Source organism: Elephantulus edwardii, unplaced genomic scaffold, assembly GCF_000299155.1.
Source record: "Elephantulus edwardii isolate Elephantulus edwardi_28Jun2011 unplaced genomic scaffold, EleEdw1.0 scaffold00184, whole genome shotgun sequence".
Taxonomy (NCBI): domain Eukaryota; kingdom Metazoa; phylum Chordata; class Mammalia; order Macroscelidea; family Macroscelididae; genus Elephantulus; species Elephantulus edwardii.
This window is the reverse complement of record NW_006399934.1, coordinates 1570684-1596859: the sequence shown is the minus strand read 5'-3', so window position 1 is coordinate 1596859 and position 26176 is coordinate 1570684. Positions and strand designations below refer to the sequence as shown.

Sequence of the window (26176 nt, the reverse complement as noted above, 5' to 3'; positions counted from 1 at the left end):
TGGGTGGGGCTGGGGTCGTCCTGACTTCATCTTCTGGAGAAAGACAGAGGGACAGGTGCTGGGTGCTGCCTTGCTCAAGGCAACTCAGGACACTTGGTGTTCGACCCCCAGGTGTCCTGGGCTCCTCCCTTGCTCAGCGATCACAGGGGCAGTTCTCCTTCCTCAGTGCCTCCAGGGGCCCTTCCTTCCCCACTTCCCCCCACTCTCCTGGTAGAGGCATCATCACCTCTCTCCTGGATACTGCTGTTTCTGTGCTCCAAGTTTATTCCTCTTCTACCCTTTTTTTTTTTAGAGAATATTTATTAGCTTCTATAATCAAATGCATGTCGGTAAGACCTTGCATGTTTAATATAGTGCATTACTCTTGGTACAAATGGGGAAAAATAAGTTTAACATTTCTCGACCAATATGGCTATTAATATCTGCACAAAGGCATCCTAACACCATACTACTGGGATACATTTACCAAAGTTCACAGCACAGCTAAGGTTCCAAATATTCAAATTATATATGTATGTATACACACACACACACACACACACTCATATATAGTTACATAAAAAGACCGATCACAATGTGTTATGCATCAACAGCAGCAACAGTTTTTCTAGGTCCTGCAGTCACAGTAACAAGAGTAATACAGACATTCTCATACTTCATAAAAAAAAAAGGTATAAAACAAAATTGCAGAAAACAGTAAAGTCCTGTCACTGTTGTGGTACTAGGCACCATTTTTTAAAAGCTTCTCAATCATCTTCTGGAAAGAAAATATTCTAGAATAACATCTAAAAAACAGCTCTGATACAGCACAGTCACTATTACATATAATAAAGCAGGTACATTTTACTTTCACAGAGTATGACAGAATATAGTCCTACATCTATAATACTAGAGGGTACAATTAAAAAGGCATTATTTAAAAACTTGATTCTAGTTTTCCAGAGGGCGAATGAGACATAGCTCTGGTACAGGAATGCATCTTTTAGAGAAGATTTCCTTTCATAAGTGGCACAGTTCTAAGTATTCTTTACTCTTTGTAAACATCTGGTACAAACCATTTGTACATGCATACACATCTCACAGGTAATCCTTCTGTTTTTACAATAATGGACTTATACAGTATTTCTTTCTAATGTACGTAATTCAGTCACTCAGCATAATGCTCTCTAGCCTCTCCCAAGTTATATAGTATTTTTCAAAATCATTGCTCCTGAGTGCTGTATAGTATCCCATCGTGTGAATATGCCATAGTTTCTCAATCTAGTCATTTGATGAAGGACATTCTGGCAGTTTCCATGCTCTTGCTATTGTGAATAATGCTGCTGTGAGCATTAGTGTACACATCTTCATTTGTATCTCTTGTTTTCCCTGAGGTATATTCCTACCACAATTTGTCAGGATCCACACAGCCAAATGCCTTTGCGTACTCAATAGAGCACAAATAGACATTCTTCTGGTATTCTTTACTTTTAGCCAGGACCCATCTGACATCAGCAATGATTTCACTGGTGCCACAGCCTCTCCTAAATCCTGCTTGAACTTCTGTCAATTCTCTATGTTCTGTTCCAGCCGTGTTTGAATGTTTTTCAGCTGTATTTTGCTTGCATGTGGTATCAATGATATTGTTCGGTAACTTCCACATTCAGTTGGATCACTCTTCTTGGTTTTGGGAACAAATATGGACCTCTTCCAATCCATTGGCCAGAAAACCATCCTCCAAATATCCTGGACGTCCAAGAGAACAAACACGCATGTCTTGGAGATGGTGCAGCTCGAGTGCTCATTGAAGGCAAGAATGATGAGGCTTTGCTTCATATACTTTGGACATGTTGCTAGAAGGGGAAGGGTGGAGAGTCTGTGAAGTGGATTGACATTGTGACAACTGCAATAGGCTCTTTCTGTGTCAGGAAGTGTGAGGATGGCACAGGACAGGACTGGGTTCAGATCTTTTGTTCATAAGGTCACTATGAGTCTTACTCGACTCAACAGCACCTAACAACAACAACTATAACATATTCAGACCAGTGGTATATAGCTGGTTCATACGGAATCTCTATGTTCAGCTTTTTGAGAAAATGTCAAACTGCCTTCCAGAGTGGTTGGACCATTTTACAACTCCCCTAACACTGTATAAAAAAAGTTCCTGTCTCTCCAAACCCTCTCCAACATTTATTGCTTGTTGTCCTGTTAAAACTTTGCCACTGCCACTGGAGTGAGATGGTATTTCACTGCAGTTTTGATTTGCTTTTCTCTTATCACCAATGATTTTGAGCATCCCTTCATGTGTCTGTTGGTCATCTGAATGTCTTGATCTGTGAAAGGTCCAGCCACATCTTTTATCCATTTTGTATTTTGAGTTGTTAGACTTTCTTGTGAAAGCCCAGAAGTATTCTGTAGAATTTTGTTATGAGACTCTTATCTGATATATTATCATCAAATGTTTTCTCCTAGTCAGTTGGTTTTCATTTCACCCTATCGGAAAAGGTTTTGGATACACACAGTGACTTCATTCTTAGAAGGTCCTCTTCATTGATGGTATTTCCCACTCATTCTTCACCAGACAGCCATACTGAGTTTTTTTAAAAATAAGAATGTCACAACCTAACCTAAAACTGTACAACCACCCTGCTGGATGTCCCACATCCCATGAACCACCTTCCCCCCACTGGACAAATATCCAGCCATCTCCCTCATCAGATGGGATCCTCCAGGATTTTGGTGACTTTAGGCCTTTGTACCTGTTTTGAGGATGATCAGATACCTTCTTTTACCTCCTTGAACACTGATTAACCCCAGCCCATTCCCAGGCCTTATCTCTTGGGTCATCATGCCCTGAAGTGGCTGAGAAGTCCTGGCTCATCTACCTGTCCCAAGATCGTGTCCCTTTGCTCAATATGCACATTCACCACTTGACTCCAGGCCAGTGCTCCCATTAGGGTAAGTACTAGTAGGGCTGTTATGTCAAAGACTGCTCCAGTGGCCTTGCACTGAGCCTTGGGGCCAGTTCTGGGCTGACAAGTCCTTGTTCACTCAATGAGTCAATAAATCTGTGACTGGCTGAACCAGGATGCAAAACAACCTGGAACCTGTCATCTGCATCCTGTCCCATGTCACCTAGGGAGCTATCCTGATGAGCAATCCTAATGCAGGTTAATTTCTAAGAAAAGGTCCACACACTTTTGTTACTAGTCTCATAACTCAAAGTAAGGCCTGTGGACCAAAATCATCAGCATCACAGGGGGAAGCTGCTAGAAATGCACAAGGTCAAGGCTACTGTTGATGGACCTGCCTGACTTTTACAAGGTGCCTTGTGATCCGGATGGGCTTAACATTTGCCGTGAGGCTCTGAAATGGACATTTTTCCTTCTAGAAGCTGGGAGAAAAAGAAAAATTCTTCTAACTACCACATCCAACCACACCCTGTCTTGCTCTGGCCCTGCACTCACCTGTTTTGCCCACGGTGGACTTGGGGCCCACACGCTGCCCTTCATGGAAGCCGTACAGGTTCATCTTGTACTTGCGCCCGGGCTCCAGGTCCTGCACGGTCACCTCACGCTCCTCACCCCCGACACGCACCAGCTGGGGCCGCCCGTCCCTGTCCTTGTACTGCACGGTGAAGGAGTCAAAGTGGCCCTGGGGGACGGTCCAGGAGAGGCTCAGCGAGTCAGTGGTGGATCCTGTCACCGTCAGCTCCCCCAGGAGGGGCTCCTCGGGGGGCTCTGTGGTGGGCTCTGTGGGGGTTTCTTCCTCTGGAGCTGAGAAGGAGACATAGCGAGGGTGAGGGGACCCCCTGTGAGGTGTCCTTATATCCTCACAGAGAAGCATAGCAAAGCATGGCTAAGACTAAGGTTGATTCTTGGCCTTGCATCATGCTTGGTCAGCACCTCACAAATGTGCCCAGAGCCCCAGATCAGGTGTAGGAACAGGTAGTAGACACTAGAGCATCAAAGTTCTTAACAGCTTTTCTCTGTCCAGAAGACACAATCTCAGAGGCAGGGGCAAAGGGGTCACAGCCTCAGCCAAGATCAGGCCTGTGGTCACAGAAAATATGTCATCGGAAAACCCCAGCTCGCTGACCAGCAACATCCTCCACTCACCAGTCACCCCAGTGGCAAAGATGGGGCCCACACGCTGGCCGTTGTAGAGACCGTACAGGTTCATCTTGTACTTGTGGTCTGGCTCCAGGCCTGAGATGGTGACGCTGTCCTCATGTCCTGGCACCCGTACGCCCTTGGGTTGCCCGTCACCGTTTTTGTACTGGATCAGGAACTGATTAAAGCTGCCCTCGGGGACCGTCCAGGACAGGCTCAGGGAGTCAGGGGTGGCACCAGTCACGGTCAGCTCCCCTAGACGTGGTTTGATGTGAGGCTCCAGGCCAGCCACAGGCGGTGGTGGGGTCATCTTGACTTTATCTTCTGGAGAGGGAGAGAAAGAAAGGGGACAGGTGAGGTGTCTTCATCCCTCACTTCAGCATGTGGGAGGATGTGGTACAGACAACAGGGTAAACATGGGAGGATGCCTTCCCTGGTAGTTCTCTGCTTTTCTGGAACCTTCCCCATCAGTGTCCGACCCCCTGACTGTGACGGAGTTATGTACTATGACCACTGTCCATTAACATCCCTGTGACCAGCACCAATCTCTCTCGAGAGCAGATCAGGTGACCACTGTAGTTGGAGTCTTCCTTTTCTGAAGTCTCCCTGGCATCTCAATGTTCATTTCATCTCATCTTTACTCACAAATAAGCTCAGAACCACAGGAACACCCTACACTCCTCTCTTGTTCAGCTGCCTGTGGGTCAGAGTGGGGTCAGACTCCTTCCTCTGGGAGCACTTCCCTCCCTCACCTCACCCAGTCCTCCTGGTTGGGCCACCATCTCCTCTCATCCGGGGTTACTGCCTCCCAACTGTTCTCTCTGCTCCAGTCTGTTCCCCTTCCTACTCATTCTCTCCCAAACAGCGCGAGTGGTGTTGTTTGGTTTGGGGTTTTTTTTGTGGTGGTGTTGGTTTTTTTTTTTGTGAGAAAAATTTGTATTTAGAATTAGCCCACTGGACTCAGTTTAGATGATTCCAATTTTGTTGGCAACATCCAAATCATCATAGTCAGGAGCAAGTCGAACATAGGCCTTCTTCTCTCCAACAGGTCTAATCAATGTGTTGACCATATCCACATCAATGTCATAGAGCTTCTTCACAGCTTTTTAAATTTGGTGCTCATTGACCTTGACATCCACAATGAACACAAGTGTGTTGTTATCTTCTATCTTCTTCATGGCTGACTCAGTGGTCAGGGGAAATGTGATGATGGCATAGTGGTCAAGCTTGTTTCTCCTGGGGGCGCTCTTCCGGGGGTATTTGGGCTGCCTTCGGAATCTCAGCGTCTTAGGCCGCCGGAATGTAGGTGACGTGCGGATCTTCTTCTTTTTTTTTTTTGGGCTGTGGACGCCCTTCAGGACTGCCTTCTTGGCCTTCAATGCCTTTGCTTTGGCTTCAGTTTTGGGAGGGGCAGGGGCTTCCTTCTTCGCTTTCAGCACCATCTTCATAGAAAGTGAGAGTGAGGTTTTTTTAAAAAATGCAAATGTGATGGTGTCAGCTTTCAGCTTAAAGGTGTACAATCACCCTCCACCAGCTGCCCCTGCTACTATAGAAACATATGATGACTATCTTCCCACCTCAAAAGATGGCCTCCCAAGCCTCTTTGTCCCCCCATGCACCTGTGTCCAGCTTGGAGCCTTTGCCTCTGGTATGACTCCCCCATGCACCTGTGTCCAGGCGCAGAGCCCTTGACCCTGGTATGACACCAATCTGACCTCTCCCTCCTCTTTAATGCTGCCAGCAAGCAAGTCCCTAACCTCCAGGGACAGTCTTAGGCGTCCTGGCCTTTTCCTGGGCTCCCTACCCAATGGTCTTCTCTCTCCTAGGATTCCCCTCCCCACCTTGATTGTACACCCTATTGGAACTGGAACCTGAACGTCTGTTGTGAGAGAGACTTCCCAGGGCCCAGCTCAAGGCTCATCTATTGATTGAATCGGCACATCTATGAAAATGAAAAAGGATGTTTCAGGTCAGGGCAGGCTGCAGTCAGGACTCCAATCTACCATCTGCCATCCCAGCCAACTGTCATCCTAGTGGTCAGCTTGAGAGCAGCTGCACATTGAGAGGAAGCATGAGTCAAGGTTATGTACCTTTTCAACAAATTCTAAAGGAGGTTCCTTATTCCTTTCTTGTGAACAGATATACTATTCAAACTGAAGTTTGTGGATCAGAAACGTCAGCATCACAGAGAACTCAGGCCTAACTCTGCTGAATGGAGTCTCCTTCAACAAGATTGCCGAGCAATCTGGATGTGTACCAGAAACTCCTTTGTTGAGAACTTTTTTATTTATCAGAAGCTGGTAGAAAAGGGAAACTGTTCCAGGACCATCACCCATCCACTCTGCCCATTTCCCGGCTTGCACTCACCTGTCTTGCCCACGGTGGACTCAGGACCCACACGGTGCCCCTCATGGAAGCCATACAGGTTCATCTTGTACTTGCGCCCGGGCTCCAGGCCCTGCACGGTCACCTCACGCTCCTCACCCCCGACACGCACCAGTTGGGGCCGCCCGTCCCTGTCCTTGTACTGCACGGTGAAGGAGTCAAAGTGGCCCTGGGGGACGGTCCAGGAGAGGCTCAGCGAGTCTGTGGTGGATCCTGTCACCGTCAGCTCCCCCAGGAGTGGCTCCTCAGGGGTCTCTGTGGCCTCTGTGATAGGCTCTGTGGGAGTGGGGGTCTCTTCCTCTGGAGCTGAGAAAGGAGACACAGAGAGTGGCGGGGGTCCTATGAGATGTTCTTGAGTCCTCAGAGAAGCCATGGCCACCACTGGTGTCCTGAGGTCAGTCAGAGAAGCTCATTCATAAGCTGGGATCCTGTCAAGAGGCTGACACTTTACAAATGTGCCCAGAGCCCCAGGTGAAGTTGGGGAACAGTTGGTGGCCACCAGCATAGTTCACATTATCGTTTTCTGAGTGGGAAAAGCAGTCAGACCTCAGGGAGCCATAGCAAAAGGTACAAAAGTAAATGGCCTGTGTTAAGATATCAGGTAGCCTTCCTTTTGGATCCTACATTGGACCTGGACCTCCACCCTCCAACTCTACTCACCTGTTTCACCCACAGTAAAGACAGGACCCACTCGCTGGCCATCGTAGAGACCAAACAGGTTAATCTTGTACTCGTGGTCCGGCTCCAGGCCTGAGATGGTAACACTGTCCTCATGTCCTGGCACCTGTATGGCCTTGGGCTGCCCATCATCATTTCTGTACTGGACCAAGAAGTAGTCAAAGTGGCCCTCCGGGACCGTCCAGGACAGGCTCAGGGAGTCGGGGGTGGCATCAGTCACGGTCAGCTCCTCCAGGCGAGGGGTGAAGGGAGACTCAGGGGCAGCCGTGGGTGGGGCTGGGGTCGTCCTGACTTCATCTTCTGGAGAAAGACAAGACAGAAGGGACAGATGAGGTCTCTTTATCCTCATTTCAACATGTATAGGAATGAGGTACGAAAATTATGATGATAAATACTATGAAAGATCTGTCCACATTTGTTCTCACGTATCTTTTCCAACCTTTCCTGTTGATGCCCTATCCCCTGACACTCCTGTACCTGTGCCCTCATCATTGTCCACTAATATCCACATGTCCCCTCCTCTGTCCCATCACTGGCTTCTCATTTGAGTCCAGGCCAGTATAGTCATTGTACCTGAGAGTTCCCTCCCATGGGGATCTGGTTGGCATTCCATTGTCTACTTGAAGATGTTTTTGCTCCCAGAGATTGCTTAACTAGAAACCTAGATTTTCTGGAGTCTTCCCCCTCCCGAGCTATAAATGAACTCCCAAATAGGTCTCTTTTCTAAGTTCTTCTTAGGAACACTTCCCTCCCCACCTCCATCCCCCCCTCTCCCAGTTTGGGACATCTTCTCACCTCACTTGAGTTACTGCCTTCCTGCTAGTCTCCTTACTCCAGTCACCTGCGTTTCCCACGCCCCTCAATCTAACCACTCAAAGGACAGAATGAGTTCTTTTTAGAAGTACGTATATACGAAGGACATTATGCTGAGTGAAAGAAATAAATTAAAAAAGGACAAAAATTATATAAAAAGACAAGGTTTACACCCAGTCTTTGATAATTATTGGAAATGGAAAGGGGTGGGAGAATCACTAACTAGATAATAAATGCATGCTAATTCTGGAGAAGGGAGAGACAATATGCAGTTTGGGATAAGTCAGCACAATGTGACCAAGGCAAAGGAAGACATTACAGGTATGCAAGAATAAAGAGTGCTGAAAAGCAACGATGTCCATCTAGAGACTAATCCAGGCTGTGGTCTTGGCAATTACTTGCTATGCATCAGAGAGCTGGACAATGACTAAGGATGACAGAAGAATTGATGCTTTTGAACTGAAGTGCTGGAAAAGAGTCATGAACATCCATGGACCACCAAGAAAACAAATAGGTCTTGGAGAGGGTGAAACCAAGTTTCTCCTTGGAGGTTAGGATTCTGAAGCTCTGCCTCACATACTTTGGGTACTTGGCCAGGAGGGACCAGTCCTTGGAAAAGGACATCATACTTAGAAGGGTATAAAGTCAGCACAGGAGAGGAAGACCCTGGTTGGATGGATTGACACAGTAACTGGGGTAAAGGGGTTAAGTGTGTCAGAGACGATGAGATTGGCTCAGGATAGGGCAGGGTTCAGAGCTGCTGTACATAGAGTTGTTATGGGTCACAGGTACTTAACAGCACCTAAAAACAGCAGCTCTGCTGAAGAAGGTGAGACAATCTCCTCCTATACCGGTCAGATCTGATTTGACAGTACATGCACAAAAAAATAATTTAAAAAATCCCAACCAACCAACCAAACAGAAAAACCCAACATTGTAAATACAAACACACAAGCCACCACAGTATGGCCGACTGACAGATACACCATGGAAAGAGGGACATCACTGCTAATGTTAGATGGATTTTGGCTAAAAGCAGAGAATATCAGAAAGACGTTTAATTGTATTTCACTGACTATGGATTCAACTATGTGGATAAAAATCAATTATGGCTAAAATTGAAATGAATGAGGATTCCAGAACACTACATTGTGCTCATGTGAAAACTATACATGGGCCAAAACCAAGCAGACCTTTGAATAGAACAAGAGAACGCTGCTTGGTTTAAAATCAGAAAATATGTGTGCTGGGGCTGCATCCTTTCTCAGTATCTATTCCAGCTGTATTATAAGCAAGTAATTTGAGAAGCTAGACTCTGCAAAGATAAATGTAGCATCAAGACTGACACTAACGTCATGCAGGTGGTACAACCTTCTTGCAGAAAGTGAAGATGACTTGAAAAATATAAATTACTACAGTCTTCAATAAGGATTACAATCCAACATAAAGAAAACAAATTTCTTTACCTTTGGACCAACAGGCAACATAAAGCTAGATGGACAAAAGACTGAAGCTGTCAATGATTTCATTTTATTTGTATCCACAATCAACGTGCATGGAATGAGTAGTCAAGATACCAAAAGAGGTGTTACCTTGGGAAAATCTGCTGTCAAGGATCTCTTTAAAGTGCTAAAGAGCCAGGATGTCAGTTTAAAGACTAAGGTGCAGCAGACTCAAGCCATGGTATTTTAAATTGCTTCATATGCATCTGAAATTAGGACTATGAATCAGAAAGCTCAAAGAAAAATCAATACCCTTGAACTGTAGTGTTGGCAAAGGGTCGTGAACAAACTACAGACTGCCAAAAGAGCGAACAAATCTGTGTTGGAGGAAGTCTGATGGAGAGGCCCTCTGTTGAGAACTTTTCTATTTATCAGAAGCTGGTAGAAAAGAGAAACTGTTCCAGGACCATCATCCATCCACCCTGCTCTGTTCCCGGCCTGCACTCACCTGTCTTGCCCACGGTGGACTCAGGGCCCACACGCTGCCCCTCATGGAAGCCATACAGGTTCATCTTGTACTTGCGCCCGGGCTCCAGACCCTGCACGGTCACCTCACGCTCCTCACCCCCGACACGCACCAGCTGGGGCCGCCCGTCCCTGTCCTTGTACTGCACGGTGAAGGAGTCAAAGTGGCCCTGGGGGACAGTCCAGGAGAGGCTCAGCGAGTCTGTGGTGGATCCTGTCACCGTCAGCTCCCCCAGGAGCGGCTCCTCAGGGGCCTCTGTGGTGGGTTCTGTGGGTGCGGGGGTCTCTTCCTCTGGAGCTGAGAAGGAGACACAGAGAGGGTGAGGGGACCTCCTGTGAGATGTCCTTGAGTCCTCAGAGAAGCCATAACCACAACTGGTGTCCTGAGGTCAGTCTAGAAAAGCCCTTTCTTATGCTGGGATCCTGTCAAGGGGCCAACTCTTGACAAATGTGCCCATAAGCCCGTGTCAGGCTAAGGAACAGGTGGCAGCCATGAGCACAGTTCATATCCACCCTTCTCTGCCCAAGAGAACGGAGTAGACCTCAGGGAGTCACAGGGCAAAGGCACAGGTACCACAGTCATCATCAGAGGGAGGGGGACTTGCAGCAGGGCAACCCTGGGCCTCTGCTCTATACTCACCAGTCACCCCAGTGGCAAAGATGGGGCCCACACGCTGGCCATCATAGACGCCATACAGGTTCATCTTGTACTTGTGGTCCGGCTCCAGGCCTGAGATGGTGATGCTGTCCTCATGTCCTGGCACCCGTACACCCTTGGGTTGCCCATCACCATTCCTGTACTGGATCAGGAAGTAGTCAAAGCGACCTTCAGGGACCGTCCAGGACAGGCTCAGGGAATCGGGGGTGGCATCAGTCACGGCCAGCTCCCCTAGACGTGGCTTGGAGGGAGGCTCAGGGATAGCCATGGGTGGGGGCGAGGTCATCTTGACTTCATCTTCTGGAGAGGTGGAGAAAGCGAGGGGACAGGTGAGGTGTCTTCATCCCTCAGCATGCAAGAGGACATGGTACAGACAACAGGGTAAACATGGGGCAGATGCAGTTCTAATCATCTTTGCTTTTCCAGAACCTTCCCTGTGAGTGTTCTATCCTCTGACCCTCATGCAACTGTGTCCTCACCAATGTCCACAAACATCCCCATAACCTCTCTTCTGCCCCAGCACCTGCCTCTTTTCCAAGAACAAGCTTCCATGTCCACTGTCCTTGGACCCTGCCTCTGCTGGCTATCACCTCTGTGCCCATTTAATGATGTCATTGTTCCCAATCAGCTCTTCTGCTGGGGATACCTGCTGTTCCACTGTTGCCCCTGGACCATCCTGTGCCCCTCCTCTGCTCAGCTGTCATGGGGTCTGAGTGGGGTCATCCTCCTTCCTCAGTTCCCTCTCCTGTCTCCATCCATTTTCTTGGTTTGGACCATCATCTTCTCCCACCTGGGTGACTGTCTCCCTACTGCTCTCTCTCGGCTCCAAGCTGTTCCCCTTTCCTACCCATTTTTCACTAAATAGCCAGAATGAATTTTTGTAAAAATTCATGTTGATCTTCAACTTGAAACAGTACAACCACTCTACTCATCTGTGGAAGGAATCTCACAGAGAGAGCTGCCCCTCTGCCCCCAGATATATCTCAAAGCCCTCTCCCACCTCAAAAAGGTATCTATGATGCTTTTTCAGCTCCTCCAACCAGCCTGCTGTTTCTGGCCTCTGGGTGTCTGCACCTTCTGGGATGGTAACCTGGTATCCTTTTTCTCTTTCTCTGGCACTGTTACCAGTCAAGACTTAGGCAGAAGGCTCTCTGCCTTGTCCTGGCCTGGTTCCTGAGCTCCGTGCTCCATGCTCCTTCCCTTTCTATTGTCTCATTTGCGGGTTCACTGTCTGTCCCTTTATGATAAGGACCTGTGTGCCATTTTCAAAGCTTCACCCAGGAGATGAGCATCCCTGGTGTTTGAGAGCCTCCTGGTCCATCTACTCAGCTGGGCTGCTAGGAGCTGGTCTGATATTGCAGTCTCCAGTTCTCCTGGTGAATATGGACAATTTCCAGGAATGGGAACCGCTCTACTCAATCTGAACAGAGACAAAAGCTGAATGCTGCCCACGTACTCAAGGCAACAAATCTGTCCTGATCCTGGCTGATTGGAGTGACCACTGCTTCTGCACTACTCACAGTTGTCCCTTTGTGCTTATCTGCTCAGTAGGTAAGATTTTTTAATAATACTGCAATAAATCATAGAATGATTCTTTCCCAGTAGCACTCAGTCCAGGCAGAACTTCTCTCCTAAAATCAACCTGCAAGTATTTGTTGTTGGGGTGATTCTGACTCATGGTGACCCCATGTATATCAGGGCAAGACTGTGTTCCACAAGGTTTTACTGGCTCAGTTCTGGAAAGCAGATTGTGGGGCCGTTCTTCTGAGACCCTTCTGTATAGACTTGTTTCAACCTTACGCCCATCAATCAAGTGCATTATGTATTCCACCCATAAACTCCTCACCCCTTAAGCTCTTCCCACAATCACCTAATACAGCCCAAATACCCCATCAAGTCTCTTCTAGCACCCTCTCCCCCAGGTGCTGAGAGTTCACATATATTGTTCCTTACTGCACAAAGCAGAAACTTACCAGCTCCCTGCACTGTGCTTCTAGGGGTGTTTAGCGGTCACTGATAACCTGTCCTCCAGTGCTCAAATCAGGGCATGTAAGTCTCTCACTGAACAAATTACCCACTGGGTAAAATCTTTGCTACTACTTAAGCCAGGTGTTACCAACAGCCTGATCCTCATCTCACGGCCCCCTCTCATCCTTGGCCCAGTCAGCTAGAGAGCAGCTGGATCTTGAGTGGAATCATGGGCACAGGTTAAATAGTTCTCAACAAATTCTAAAGTCTGTGGACCAGAGACATTGGCATCATAGGGGAAAACATCTAGGAATGCAGTCGCCTGAGGCTCTGCCCAAACCTGACGGACCGATCTGCGTTATACAAGGTGCTCGATGATTCAGATGGGCATTTCTCTTTCTATGCAGCTGGGAGGAAAGGGAAACTCTATAAGGTCCCTTGTCTACACCCTGCCCTGCTCCAGGCCTGCACTCACCTGTCTTGCTCACAGTGGACTTCGGGCCCACACGCTGCCCCTCATGGAAGCCGTACAGGTTCATCTTGTACTTGCGCCCGGGCTCCAGGCCCTGCACGGTCACCTCACGCTCCTCACCCCTGACGCGCACCAGTTGGGGCCGCCCGTCCCTGTCCTTGTACTGCACGGTGAAGGAGTCAAAGTGGCCCTGGGGGACGGTCCAGGAGAGGCTCAGCGAGTCAGTGGTGGATCCTGTCACCGTCAGCTCCCCCAGGAGGGGCTCCTCGAGGGTGTCTGGGAACTCTGTGGTGGGCTCTGTAGGGGTCTCTTCCACAACCTCCTGAGGGACTGAGAGAAGAGGGATAGGGAAATCAGGCTAAATGGGTGATTGTCTCTGTTGTTGACATCAGTCTTCCATATTCTCCTCCAGCCATGGGCTTGGAGGCTCTGGGAGGCTCTGATGGAACATCCATCAGGTGTCTGAAACGGGTCCCATTCCCACTCACGGACTGCTGGCAGGCCTGCACTGTTACAAACCTGCAGAAAGTGCCAAGATAACGCTCATTTCCTTTGACTCAATAATCCCATTTCTGGGCACCTAGCCTAAAAAAATTATTTAAAAAAGAAGGAAAAAGTTATAACATGGAAGAGTTCATTCATGGATTATTCAAGACAGCAAAACGTGTCAGGAACTCAAATGACCCATGAAGGATGATGATGAATTCAGCTTCAGTGCACTGGTCTGAAGCATCACATAACCACTATGTGGGTGATTAACTTCGGTCATGCTTCATAGGGCAAAAGGCTAGGATGTAACTTGCATAAACCAAAGTAAAGGCCCTAGAATTACATGAATTTTGAAGGTAACTTTGAAACATGCTCTACGTGGAAAACACAGTGAGGGAGTTAGCTACGTGTATCATTACTGATGGGGGTGTTTTGGTTCAAAAGGGAATGATGAGGGTTTTTTAATTATTTCTCAAATATTCCATAATGTTGCTATTTCTTTTCAGAACTAGAAAAATGTGAGCTTAAGATCTTATTGTTATATGTTGCCAAGTTGCCTTCGACTCTTAGCGACCCTATGTATAACAGCCCTAAACCCTGCTCTATTCTGTGCCAATCTTACTGTATCTGACACACCCACCCCCATTACCCCAGTCACTGAATCAATCCATCTCACCGAGGGTCCTCCTCTCCTGCATTGTCTCTCCATCCTCCCAAGCATGACGTCCCTTCTCCAAGGACTGGTCCCTCCTTGAACCATGTCCAAAGTATGTCAGACAAAGCTTAAGAATCCTTGCCTCCAAGGAACAACCTGGTTTAACCCTCTCTGGGACGAACTTGTATCTTCTTGAGGAAAAAAAAATGGAGAAAGTAGGGTGTGAGGAAAAACTAATATTGGAGAGAATGGGGTGTGGTATAAATGGGACAGGAAGGGAATAGGATTTGGGTCTGTTATTCAACTCTCTCTGCTTCGTACTGAAAGTCCCTTTGTGGTGTAAACCGCATGCAATTGGCTGTTAATTTAAAGTTGGGTGGTTTGAACTCACCTAGCAGCAATTTGGAAGAAAGCCCTGGCAGTCTACTGCCATAAAGAGTACCTGTTGCCATTGAACTGACCCTGGCTTCTGGTAAAGCCATGTGTAGCAGAGAACTGCTCCACAGAGTTTTCTTGGGTGTGATCTTTATGGAAGGAGATTGCCAAGACTTTCTTCCACGGCACTGCTGGGTGGCTTTAAACCACCAAACTTTAGTTTAGTTGTTGTTTTTGTTAACCGTAGAGTTGGAACTGACCCATAGCTGATCTGCCATCAGGTTTTCAGAGGCAGTGAACTGCACAGGAGGAAAAGACCTATCTTTCTCCTATGGAGTAGCTGGTAGATTCAAATTGTGCACCTTTGCATTGGCAGTGCAATCCTTACTACTAGGCCACCAGAGGTCCCTTTTAGGTTAGTAGGTGAGAGAAAACCATTGGCACCACCCAGGGAAGCCAGTAAAGATTATATAGCCAAGAAAATCGTATGAGGCACAGTTTCTCTCTGTAACACGTGGCATAGCCACGGATTGGGAATTGATGAGGGGAAATAGATTTGTTTTATTGTACACATTTTGTGATTTATCACAACAGCAAAACAAAACAAAACAAAAATTGAACATTAGATGAGAATCAAGAACTTATTTCCAAGGTGTGACTTTCTCTAATGCTTATTTTCTAGGGAAGCCTCCCCCCTAGTTTCTCCCTCTCCTTAACCCAGACATTCCTAAACATGTACACAGAAATGAAGCTTCCTCAATTCCTACAGAGTACGCTGGGACTGAGATAGGATTTTCTCTTCTGGCCTATCTTCAAGAAATGAGAACACAACTCCCAATGCTGCTTAATTGGTGTTACATACAAAAATAGAAAAACTAACCCCCCACAAAACCCTGTTGCTTTCAAGCAACCCTGTGTGTTTCAGAGCAGCACTGTGCTCTGCTGGGTCTCCAATGCCTGTGGCCTTTTGGAGGAAGCACTAGCAGCCTAGTGTAGGGAGCTGCACTGCCAGCCCAAAGGCAGTGAGCGCATCTCTAGAGGTTTGAATCCACCAGCTGTTCTGTGGGAGAAAGATAGTCAGTCTCCTCCCATATGATTTACAGTCTCAAAAACCCACTGGAGGTCCAGGTGTGAGCCAGTTACAACCCAACAGCAATGAGCTGAGGTTCTGGGTTGATCTTTTGGTTGCCAGTCCTTTCTTCTGTGACACGACTGGATAGATGTGAACGGTCAGCCTTTAGGTTGGTTCTCAAGCACAAATCTTTAGTGTCATCCAGGGGCCTTCAAATGGTGTCACTGGGTAGCTATTTGTCCTCCGAAGTGGCACTTCTCAGAGAGAATTGGTTCTTCACCAACCACAGAAACTCTGATGAAATGCCCTGAACAGGTCTAAGAACCTGGCTGAGATGACTTAGAAAAGGCTGGCCTTGCTGACGGTGGTTTGTAATTTAAGGTGCTTTCTGATTTTGCTACCTTCTAATATTTCATGCATTAAAATTTTTTACTTTGCCCTAATTAGAAATGAGTTATGGTAGTGGAGGTGAGAAGGAATAGGAGAGGGAAGAGATTTTTTTTTTTCTTAAAAGAAATGTTTGCCGTAGAAGAAAGCCTGGACAACAGAATAGACTCTAACAGAAAATACTGAGTAGTGGAACATGGAACATCCCCTTCTATCCCGCCAACCAAGCCTCCCAGGGGATGCGTTTCCTTCCAGGCTTCTTGCCACGTGCATTATGTTCAAGTGTTCGTGGTTAGCCTTACAGAAAATGTGTGCTCTCTTTTCATTGAAGCATTATAAAGTCATTCTCTTGTGTTAAAACAGTTCCAGAGTGACATAATAGCTCATTTTATAGATGTTGCCTAAATCACTTAATCATTCCAATGTGGTTGGATGTTGGGCTGTTTTCTAGTTTTTCTTTTTTTTTTTGGTTTTGAGGTTTTGTGGGTTGTGTTTTGTTTTGTTTTGGTTTTTTTTTTTTTATTTGTGGTTATAACACAAACATTGTATGTGATAATGTGATTAAAAAGTAAAATTCGGCTAAGTCAGCCATGGTCGGTGTCTGGCACATTTCCAGTCAGTGGTTGACCAACAGAGGGAGGTCACGCCAAAGGCAACCATAGACATGAGGCACAGAGGCCATGGAGGAAGGCTGAGAGGGGAGCACATTGGTCAAGCTTATTCACCAGAGAAGCAAGTTCTCCCGACCGGCACTCACCCGTTGTGCCCACGGTGGACTCGGGACCCACACGCTGCCCCTCATGGAAGCCGTACAGGTTCATCTTGTACTTGCGCCCGGGCTCCAGGCCCTGCACGGTCACCTCACGCTCCTCACCCCCAACGCGCACCAGCTGGGGCCGCCCGTCCCTGTCCTTGTACTGCACGGTGAAGGAGTCAAAGCGGCCCTGGGGGACGGTCCAGGAGAGGCTCAGCGAGTCAGTGGTGGATTCTGTCACCGTCAGATCCCCCAGGAGGGGCTCCTCGGGAGTCTCTGGGGCCTCTGTGGTGGGTTCTGTGGGTGCGGGGGTCTCTTCCTCTGGAGCTGAAAAAAGAGACACAGAGAGGGGGAGAAAGGGCCCTGAGAGAAGTCCTCAGATCCTCAAGGAGCTGTATAGGGAGGCTGTGGTCACATCTGTGGTCCTCATGTCAGTTCAGAGAGGCCCATTCATGGGTAGAGGTCCTGCTGGGTCAACACCTCACTAAAGTGCCCAGAGCCCCAGGCCAGGTGAGGGGATCAGATGGCAGCCACCAGCATAGCGCATGGACTACCTTCTCTGCCCATAGAACCAGGTAAACGTCAATGAGGCACAAGAGACAGGGACAAGGGTAACACAGTCACCATTATGAGAAAGAAGGGGACCTTCCCCTGGGTCTCACACCAGGGTCTCCACTTTCCACTCACCAGTCACTCCAGTGACAGAGACAGGGCCCACGCGCTGGCTGTTGAAGAGGCCATACAGGTTCATCTTGTACTTGTGGTCCGGCTCCAAGCCCGAGATGGTTACGCTATCCTCGTGCCCTGGCACCCTCACCACTTTGGGCTGCCCATCACCATTTCTGTACTGAACCAGGAAGTGGTCAAAGTGGCCCTCAGGGACTGTCCAGGACAGGCTCAGGGAGTCAGGGGTGGCATCAGTCATGGTCAGCTCCCCCAGGCGAGGTTTGAAGGTCTTAGTGGTCTCTATGGTCTCAGTGTCTGGGATGGTTGGCTCCAGGTTCGTTTCCTCCTCCTCTTCTGAGGCTGCATCAGGAGACAACAGGGGTAAGAGGATGTGCTCACGAAGACCCTCAGGGCAGTGGTCCTGGGACTTCTCCCAGACACACTTCGAGGAAAGCTGATCCATTCATATGAACAGGATAAGCACTTAGCAAAACATGAGACATAACACAAAAATTATATTGTAAACATACACACTTGGGGATCAAGAATACCATATATCTACAACCAGAAAAAATAGATTAATAGGACCTTCTAAGAATCAAATCCCTATGCACACCCAAAAACTTTTCCAACCGGGTTAAAAAGAGAAGCCACAGACTGGGGGAAAGTATTTGGTAATGACATGTCAGATAAGGGACTTATATCTAGAATTTATAAAATACTTGAGTACCACAAGATAAACAATCCAATTGAAAAATGGGCACAGGATATGAACAGACACTTCACCAAAGATGACATTCAGATGGCTAACAAGCACATGAAGAAATGTTCAAAATCCCTAGCTCTAAGAGAGATGCATATCAAAACAACTATAAGGTATCATCTCACCCCAGCAAGAATAGAAAAACTTAACAGAACAGCAAGCAATAAATGCTGGCGAGGTTGTGGAGAAACTGGAACCCTTATTCACTGTTGGTGGGAGTGTAAAATGGTGCAACCACTGTGGAAGGCGGTATGGCGCTTTCTCAAAAAGTTGTAAATAGAGATACCATTTGACCCAGTAATTCCATTACTGGGAATATACCCCAAAGAGACCATAACTGACATTCAAGCAGATATATGTACACCCATGTTTATCGCAGCTTTGTTCACAATAGCAAGGAGTTGGAAACAACCCAGGTGCCCATCAACATACGAATGGATAGAGAAGCTGTGGTATATTAACACAATGGAATACTATGCTGCATTGAAAAACAAGGAACTCATGAAATATTATTCAAAATGGGTGACCCTCGAGGACATTATGCTGAGTGAAACAGCTCAATCACAAAAGGACAAATACTGCATAGTGCCACTGTTGTAAAACAGGACTGACATTGGGGTTGTGGGGAGACTGAGGAAGATGGGATAAATGATGTATACTGCATTGAAACATATGAGGGAGAAAACTGTTTAAAAGGGATATGTGATTAGGTATTACTGTCATGACAGGAGTCCAGAATGAAGGCTGCATAGTGGAGTGGACCTGGGGGGAGGGGTTGTAAAACAATGAAAGAATTTTTCTTTTACTTTTCTAAGAGAAGGGTGTATTGGGGGGAAGGGTGGTCAGGGAGAAAAGTGCAACAGTGAATGAAAGGAAATCCAAAGTCTCTGTAAATTTTTATTAAAATTAATAATAATTTTTAAAAAGTGAAGAGAAAAAAAAAGAATACCATCTAAGGCTTTTCTTTAATATTCCTTTAGTTGAGCAGATGTTATGTGCTGTCGAGTCACTTGTGACTCATAGCAACCCTATGCACAATAGCTCTGAACTTCGTCCTATCCTGAGCCAAGCTCGACACACCTGCCCCTATAACCCCAGTCACTATGTTAATCCATCTCATCCAGACTTCCTCTCCTGTGTTGTCCCTCCACCCTTCCAAGCATGATGTCCTTCTCCAAGGACTGGTCCTTCCTGACAACATGACCAAAGTATGTGAGACAGAGTTTCAAAATCCTTGCCTCCAGAGAGCAACTTTGTTTCATCCTCTCTAGGATGGGAATGAACCTGTTTGTTCTCCTCCCAGTCCATGGTATGTTCAATACTCTTCTCCAGCATCATGACTCAAAGGCATCGACTTTTCCTCTATCATCCTAATTCACTGCCCAGATCTCTGAAGCATAGCAAGTAATTGAGAAGACTGCGGCGTAGGTCAGAGGCATCTTATTCTCTAAACTGACATCTTTCCACTTTAGTACTACTTTGAGAGGTCCCTGACAGTAGACTTTCTTTATCCAATTTGTCTTTGGATTTCCTAGCTGTTGGTCCCAAGAGTATTGATTGTAGACCTGATGTTATATATTAAATTACCATCCTAAAATAGGATATAAATTCTCATTCCTTTACAACATAAACGATATTGGAAATCCCATTCCTGTTTCCATCTGGAAAAAAGAGTTTCTTTTCTTTTTCTTTTTTTTAAATGAGCTGATAACAGTGTATGGTGTGTCTTAACCCAATCTCTGTTGAGCTGTAAAAGAATAGATCGAGCACAGAAGCCAGCATACATCAGGAGAAGGCTAGCTGGAGATGACAGAGATAGACCAATTGACAAGTCCAAAGATGGCTTACTCGAGACAACAATTTGCAACAGTCAAAGAGAGAACCCTGCATTCAGACTTCTGGCCTTTTGGCTGTGAGAAAAGAAACATCAGTCCTTTAAAGCCGCTGTGACAATGGGATCAAACATGGCAACAACTGTAAAAACAGCACAGGGTTTCATTCAATGGCATCTGTCAACAACAAATCACTAGATAATAAAGTCAGGAGGATTTTTTGAGCATTTGCAGACACCAATTCGGATTTCATAGCTGAGGGCAGAGACAAGACCATGGTGAGGTCACCTTGTACCTGGCTCATTGTTACATCTTGTGTTGCCTTCTCTTCAGACCTGAGAGGGAAGAGCTGCTCTGCCATGGTACGCCCAGTGAGCCCAGCTAACTGGTGAAGTCACAGCATGCGTATTAACAGAATTCAGCATTGTTTTAGCATAGATGGATATCACTTTCAGGATTTAAGAAACACATAAAATTTCTCCTATCAAAACCAGTGATAATTGAAAGCGGCTCCAACAGGGTTTCAGGGATGCAATACCTCCCTCCAGAGGGGAAGCCTGTGGTTAGCGTGTACTGTGTGTGAGCTAAGCCACACGCCTACCCATCCTGCAAGGTGGGTATGGTTATTCCTTCTTCACAGATCTCCCTGAAATGGAGACACAGTAAGGCTGGGTAACTCTTGTGAGGTCACACACAGCTTGAACAGGCCAAGCCTACATCTGCCTGCACCAGTGCTATTTCCCTGCTTTTGAGAGAATTATCAGCATGGAGGCTTCGTTCTCCAGTGACCTCTTTCAGAAGGGCCTGGCATATCTCCAGGGTTTGCTCTCCTCTCTCCTGATTGTGCCTGGCTGGGGCTCTGCTAGACAAGAGATTAGGTCAGAGATTTGGCAGGTTTTTACTGTTGTACTCCTTCAAGGAATGCAAAGTCTAAGTGTGAGGGGTAAGAGGGTTAAATGACACCAGAGAGTTGGAGAGAAGACATGAGCAGACTCACTCTCAGGAGCTCTGGAGGCTCGGTTTCAGGGAAAGTGGGACACAGAAAACAGGCCATGATAATAAAAGGGAAACAGGCCAACCTGGAGAAGGCCCAGTGCCCTAGTTCATACTCACTAGTCAAACCAATGGCAGAAACAGGGCCCACACGCTGGCCATCGTGGAAGCCATACAGGTTCATCTTGTACTTGTGGTCCGGCTCCAGGCCTGTAATGGTGACTCCATCCTCATGACCTGGCACCCGCAACACCTTGGGCTGCCCATCCCCATTCCTGTACTGGACCAGAAAGTGGTCAAAGTGGCCCTCGGGGACTGTCCAGGACAAGGTCAGGGAGTTGGGGGTGGCATCAGTGATGGTCAGCTCCTCCAGGGGTGGCTTTTGAAGGCTCTGGGAAGCCGTGGGAGGTGGGGCTTCAGAAGCTGCGAGTTCCTCCTCAGGGACTAGGGAGAGATGCAAACAGAATCCTTCCAGTGCCTAGAAGTTGCTATTGAAGTCCCAGTTCTCCTGAAGATTCATTTCTAATTATCATCATTCAACTCTTTGTGTGGCAATCCCACTGACCTCCTTGCCATTCCTCAAATGTGCTAGGCTGCCTCCCACCCCAGGGACTTTGCACTGACTGCTCCCTCCCCAGGTATGTCTGGCTCCTTTCACTTTAAGGTCTTTGCTCAAATGTCACTTTTTCCTTGATGCTTCCCTTAATTAAACTTCCAGTGCCCCAACTGCAATGTCTCTTCCTTATCTCAACCTGATTCTAGACACAAATTGAAAAAACCATTATGATAGGGTCATGAGACTACAGCCCTCCTTAGTTGCTAATACCATGAAATAGGTGTTCATTTTTAAATGTGTGACAATTATATTGTGGTTATTTTTTAAAGCAAAGTCTCTTTCCTTGTTCCTCCCCCATTTTTTATTTTTTATCTGATAAAAGTACACCACGTTGAGGAATTGTTTTAAAATATTCCAGCGGTATATCCGTACAATAGAACACTTGTTAGCATTAAAAGGAACAAAGTACTGACACATGCTACAAGGTGGATGAACCTCAAAAGCAAGATGCAGGGTGAAAGCAGCATGACACCAAAGGACACTTATGATTCCTTCCATTGATAATTACAGCCTCAGAGACCCAGTGGGGGTGCCTAATAAGCCAGGAACAACTCAATGGCAGTTGATTTAGTTTGGGTTAAGAATGGGATGGACAGGGAGTTTCTCTTGCAGGTAATGGAAAAGTTCTAAAATTAGAACTTGTGTGATGGCCACACAACTTTGTATATAGACTAAAATGTATTGAAATGCATACTCAACACAGACGTTTTATGGTGTATAAATTATACCTAGGGACAACTGTTAATAAAAATTTTTACTGGGGAAGGGTGAGAAGTGGTTACGGGTAGAGAGGCACCAGACTGGTTAGATGCTGACCATTGTTGAAACGGGGTGATGGCTACATGGGATTCATCACACACTCTGTCTCTTTGTTTATGTGCTTGACATTTTGTATAAAACATGTTGGATTAATTAATGTTCATGGCATCTGTTCCAAACCCATAAAAGGAGTTCTCTCGTGTTTTTGGGGAGGGCAGAGAGGCACAGATGGGTGAGTGAACCCATCTTGGAGGCCTCATCCCCAGTGACCTCTCTCAGACAGGCCTGCTACTTAGGATTTGTTCTCTCTACCCCACATCATACTTCCGAAATGCGGGTGGACAAGGGTGCAGTGTGATGGCTTCAGGACCATGGGTCCCACAGAGGAGATAAAGGAGAATTAACAAAAGAGTGTTCTCAAGGCTTAACTCAGAAATACTTCACTTCTTACCTGTCTTTCCCACAGTGGACTTGGGGCCCACACGCTGCCCCTCATGGAAGCCGTACAGGTTCATCTTGTACTTGCGCCCGGGCTCCAGGCCCTGAATGGTCACCTCACGCTCCTCACCCCCGACGCGCACCAGCTGGGGCCGCCCGTCCCTGTCCTTGTACTGCACGGTGAAGGAGTCAAAGTGGCCCTGGGGGATGGTCCAGGAGAGGCTCAGCGAGTCAGTGGTGGATCCTGTCACTGTCAGCTCCCCCAGAAGAGGCTCCTCTGAGGGCTCTGAGGTCTCTGTGGTGGGCTCTGCAGGGGTGTCTTCCTCTGGAGCTGAGAAGGGAGACACAGAGAGGTTCTGTCAGAGTGTTTTGGGTCTTCAGAGAAGCCATGGTCATAACTTGGGTCCTGAGGTCAGTGCAGAGAAGCCTTATTTGGGTTGGGGTCATGCTTGGTCAACAATTCACAAATGTGCCAAGAGACCCAGATCACGCTGGGGAGCAGGTCGTAGCTACCAGCACAGCTCATTATTTCCTTTCTCTTCCCAAGAGGAATCAGACTTCAGGGAGCCAGAGGAAGCAGCACAAAGGTATTACAGTGAACATAACTAGAAGAGTGACTTTCTCTTTGGATCTTACTCCAGGGTCTCCACTTTCCACTCACCAGTTACTCCAGTGACAGAGACAGGGCCCACACGCTGGCCATTGTAGAGGCCATACAGGTTCATCTTGTACTTGTGGTCCGGCTCCAGGCCTGAGATGGTAACACTGTCCTCATGTCCTGGCACCCGCACCACCTTGGGTTGTCCATCCCCATTCTTGTACTGGACCAGGAAGTGGTCAAAGTTGCCCTCGGGGACCATCCAGGACAGGCTCAGGGAGTCAGGTGTGGCATCAGTCACTGTCAGTTCCTCCAGGCGTGGCTTGAAGGGAGGTTCGGGGAGGACCGTGGGTGGTTCTGAAGGTTCATCCTCCTCCTCCTGGGGAACTGAACAGAGACATGAAGAGAAGAGCTTGAGCAGGGTGTCTGCAAGGACTGCTTTCCTTGGGCTTGTGTCCTACATCCCTCAGCTAAAGGTCCCCCACCCTGGAAGATGAAGGGTGCAGAATCTGGCCTTCTCCATGGTCAGCAACCCTAAGTGGGACTCAGCCACTGTAAAGGCTCTGGGTCAAGTCTCTGTCCTTCCCTTCGGTCTGGCTTAGAGGCAGCAGATGTGGCTGATGAGTCTGTCGCTGCTTTAAGACCCTCAAGGAGAAGAGGTAGAAGACAGTGCAGGCAATAGAACCAATTGCTGATCTACAAACATCACATAAAGTGTAATAAAACATAAAACAAAGCAAACTTGCCACCAATGAGTGGATTCCAACTCATGGTAACTCCATATGTTAACAGAGTAGAACTGGGGTTTCACAGGCTGCAGTGTTTACAGAAGCAGCTTGCCAAGCCTTTCTGCAGCAGTGCCATTATTTGCATGGGTTTGAACTGTTGACTTGTTGGTTATTATTTAGGTGCAAACTATTTGTGCCATTCAAGGATCTCAAAGTGCAAGAAGCCAGGTGTAAAAGCCTGCAAGTCACATGGCTCTACAAGTTAGATGGCACTCTTAGAAAGGCATTCATTATTATAAATAGAAACCAGAGGAGTTGTTGCCAGAGGCTGGGGTTATGGGGATGGACTGCAAAGGAAACTTACTGGGTGGATGGAAATATTTTCTATCTCAATTCTATCTGGTTTCATTTGCTAAAACTTATCATACTGCTGACTTATAATGGGTGAATTTTTGGTACAGAATGATGCCTTACTAATGGTGATCTCACTGGTTAAAGATGATGAAAATTTTGGCAACATACACACATGATGATTGCACCACACAATGGACATAAACAGTGTCACTGAATTGCAATACAAAAATATTGAATGGCAGATGCAAGCATCAACATTTGTTGCAGCACTATTCACACTAAGAAAAAGGTAGAAACAGCTGAAATGCCCTTCAACAGAGAAACAGAAAACCAAAATGTGGTTTAACAAATACACAATGGATTATTACAAAGCCATAAAGAGAATTAAGTCCTGAACTACACAATGCGTGAATGACCTTTGAAAGACATTCTTCTACGCAAAATGAACTAGTCACAAAAGGACAAATTAAAGTATAATATCACTTGTATGAAATGGGCAAATATATCAAAGCCACTGTCACTGAGTCCATTCTGACTCAGAATGACCTCACAGGATAGAGCAGAACTGCCCATAAATGTCCAATCTTTATGGAAACAGATGGCCTCATTGTTCTCCTTTGGAGTAGCTGGTGAATTTGAACTGCCAACCTTTTTCGATAGCAGCAAAAAAGTTACAAACACACCAGCAGAGCTCTAAGCAAATGACAGAAACAAAAACTTATGCATGATTACCAAGGAATGAGGGAGGAGGGGGAAAGAGGGTACTTGGGTTTAGCAGACAGAGAGCTTATGTTCATGGTGGTGGAATAATTTGCAAAAGGAGAGCAAGACCTGGTGCACAATATGAAGAATGTAGTCAGCGCCACTGACTTGAACACGTGGGGAGTGTGTTTTACTACATATATCTTCACTTTATATTTTTTAAATGTTGAATTGACAACTCTTATGCTATAGACATTTCTACTATGATAAAAACAAAAAGAAAACAGAACCATTCCCCAAATAAGGGCTACGTGAAGCTCCGGAATGGTTTGGGCTCAGCAAGAGCAAGAAGCCAAGGTGAGGAAGGAGGTGAGGGGTGTCCCGGCCACAGCCCACTCACCAGTCATGATGGTGGCGATGATGGGACCCACACACCCATCACCATGCAGCCCACAGAGCAGGAGCATACAGTCATGGGCAGGGTCCAGGCCAGCAACAGTGACCTCCCTAAGGTTGCCCTCTACAGGCACCACCTGGGGCTGCCCATTCTTATCACTGTATTGAACCAGAAGGAGTCAAACTCGCCCTTGGGGACCATCCACATAAGGCCCACAGAATCTGAGGTCACACTGGTCACTTGCACCTTAACCTCCAGACGAGGCTTTGGGGGATGCTTTGTTAAAGTGTCATCCACAGCAGCTCTTTGGGGCTCTGAGAATGGAGATATGGGGGAGGGGAATGACTATACTTTTCCTGGACTGGGTGACCTCTGAGGACAGCACCCAAGTGCCTGGAGGCAGGGCTTGGTGGCAGCTGAACTCCAACAGGGTAGGTGCTTATGCAGGGCTTGGAGGAGCTAGATCTGAGCCAAGAGGACTGGGGTCAAATGGCCACCACTTGGGAACTGTCACAGGTGACCACTGGCCTGGCAGCAGGCTGGCTCTCTTTTGTGGGAGACCTCAG

The 26176-nt window shown here is 47.0% G+C and overlaps 1 protein-coding gene across 1 annotated transcript in view; it reads right to left on the bottom strand.

Annotated features, from left to right (window-relative positions):
- The window catches only part of TNXB (tenascin XB), a 77954-nt gene that overhangs the window by 22651 nt on the left and 29127 nt on the right, over nt 1-26176 (bottom strand). Inside the window, 14 exon segments of the mRNA XM_006896260.1 lie at nt 26-33; nt 3447-3755; nt 6459-6782; nt 7137-7454; nt 9918-10232; nt 10575-10845; nt 11251-11276; nt 13036-13362; nt 16768-17091; nt 21139-21462; nt 22845-23162; nt 23493-23582; nt 25704-25781; nt 25784-25924. Coding sequence (XP_006896322.1) covers nt 26-33; nt 3447-3755; nt 6459-6782; nt 7137-7454; nt 9918-10232; nt 10575-10845; nt 11251-11276; nt 13036-13362; nt 16768-17091; nt 21139-21462; nt 22845-23162; nt 23493-23582; nt 25704-25781; nt 25784-25924 — 3173 coding nt within the window.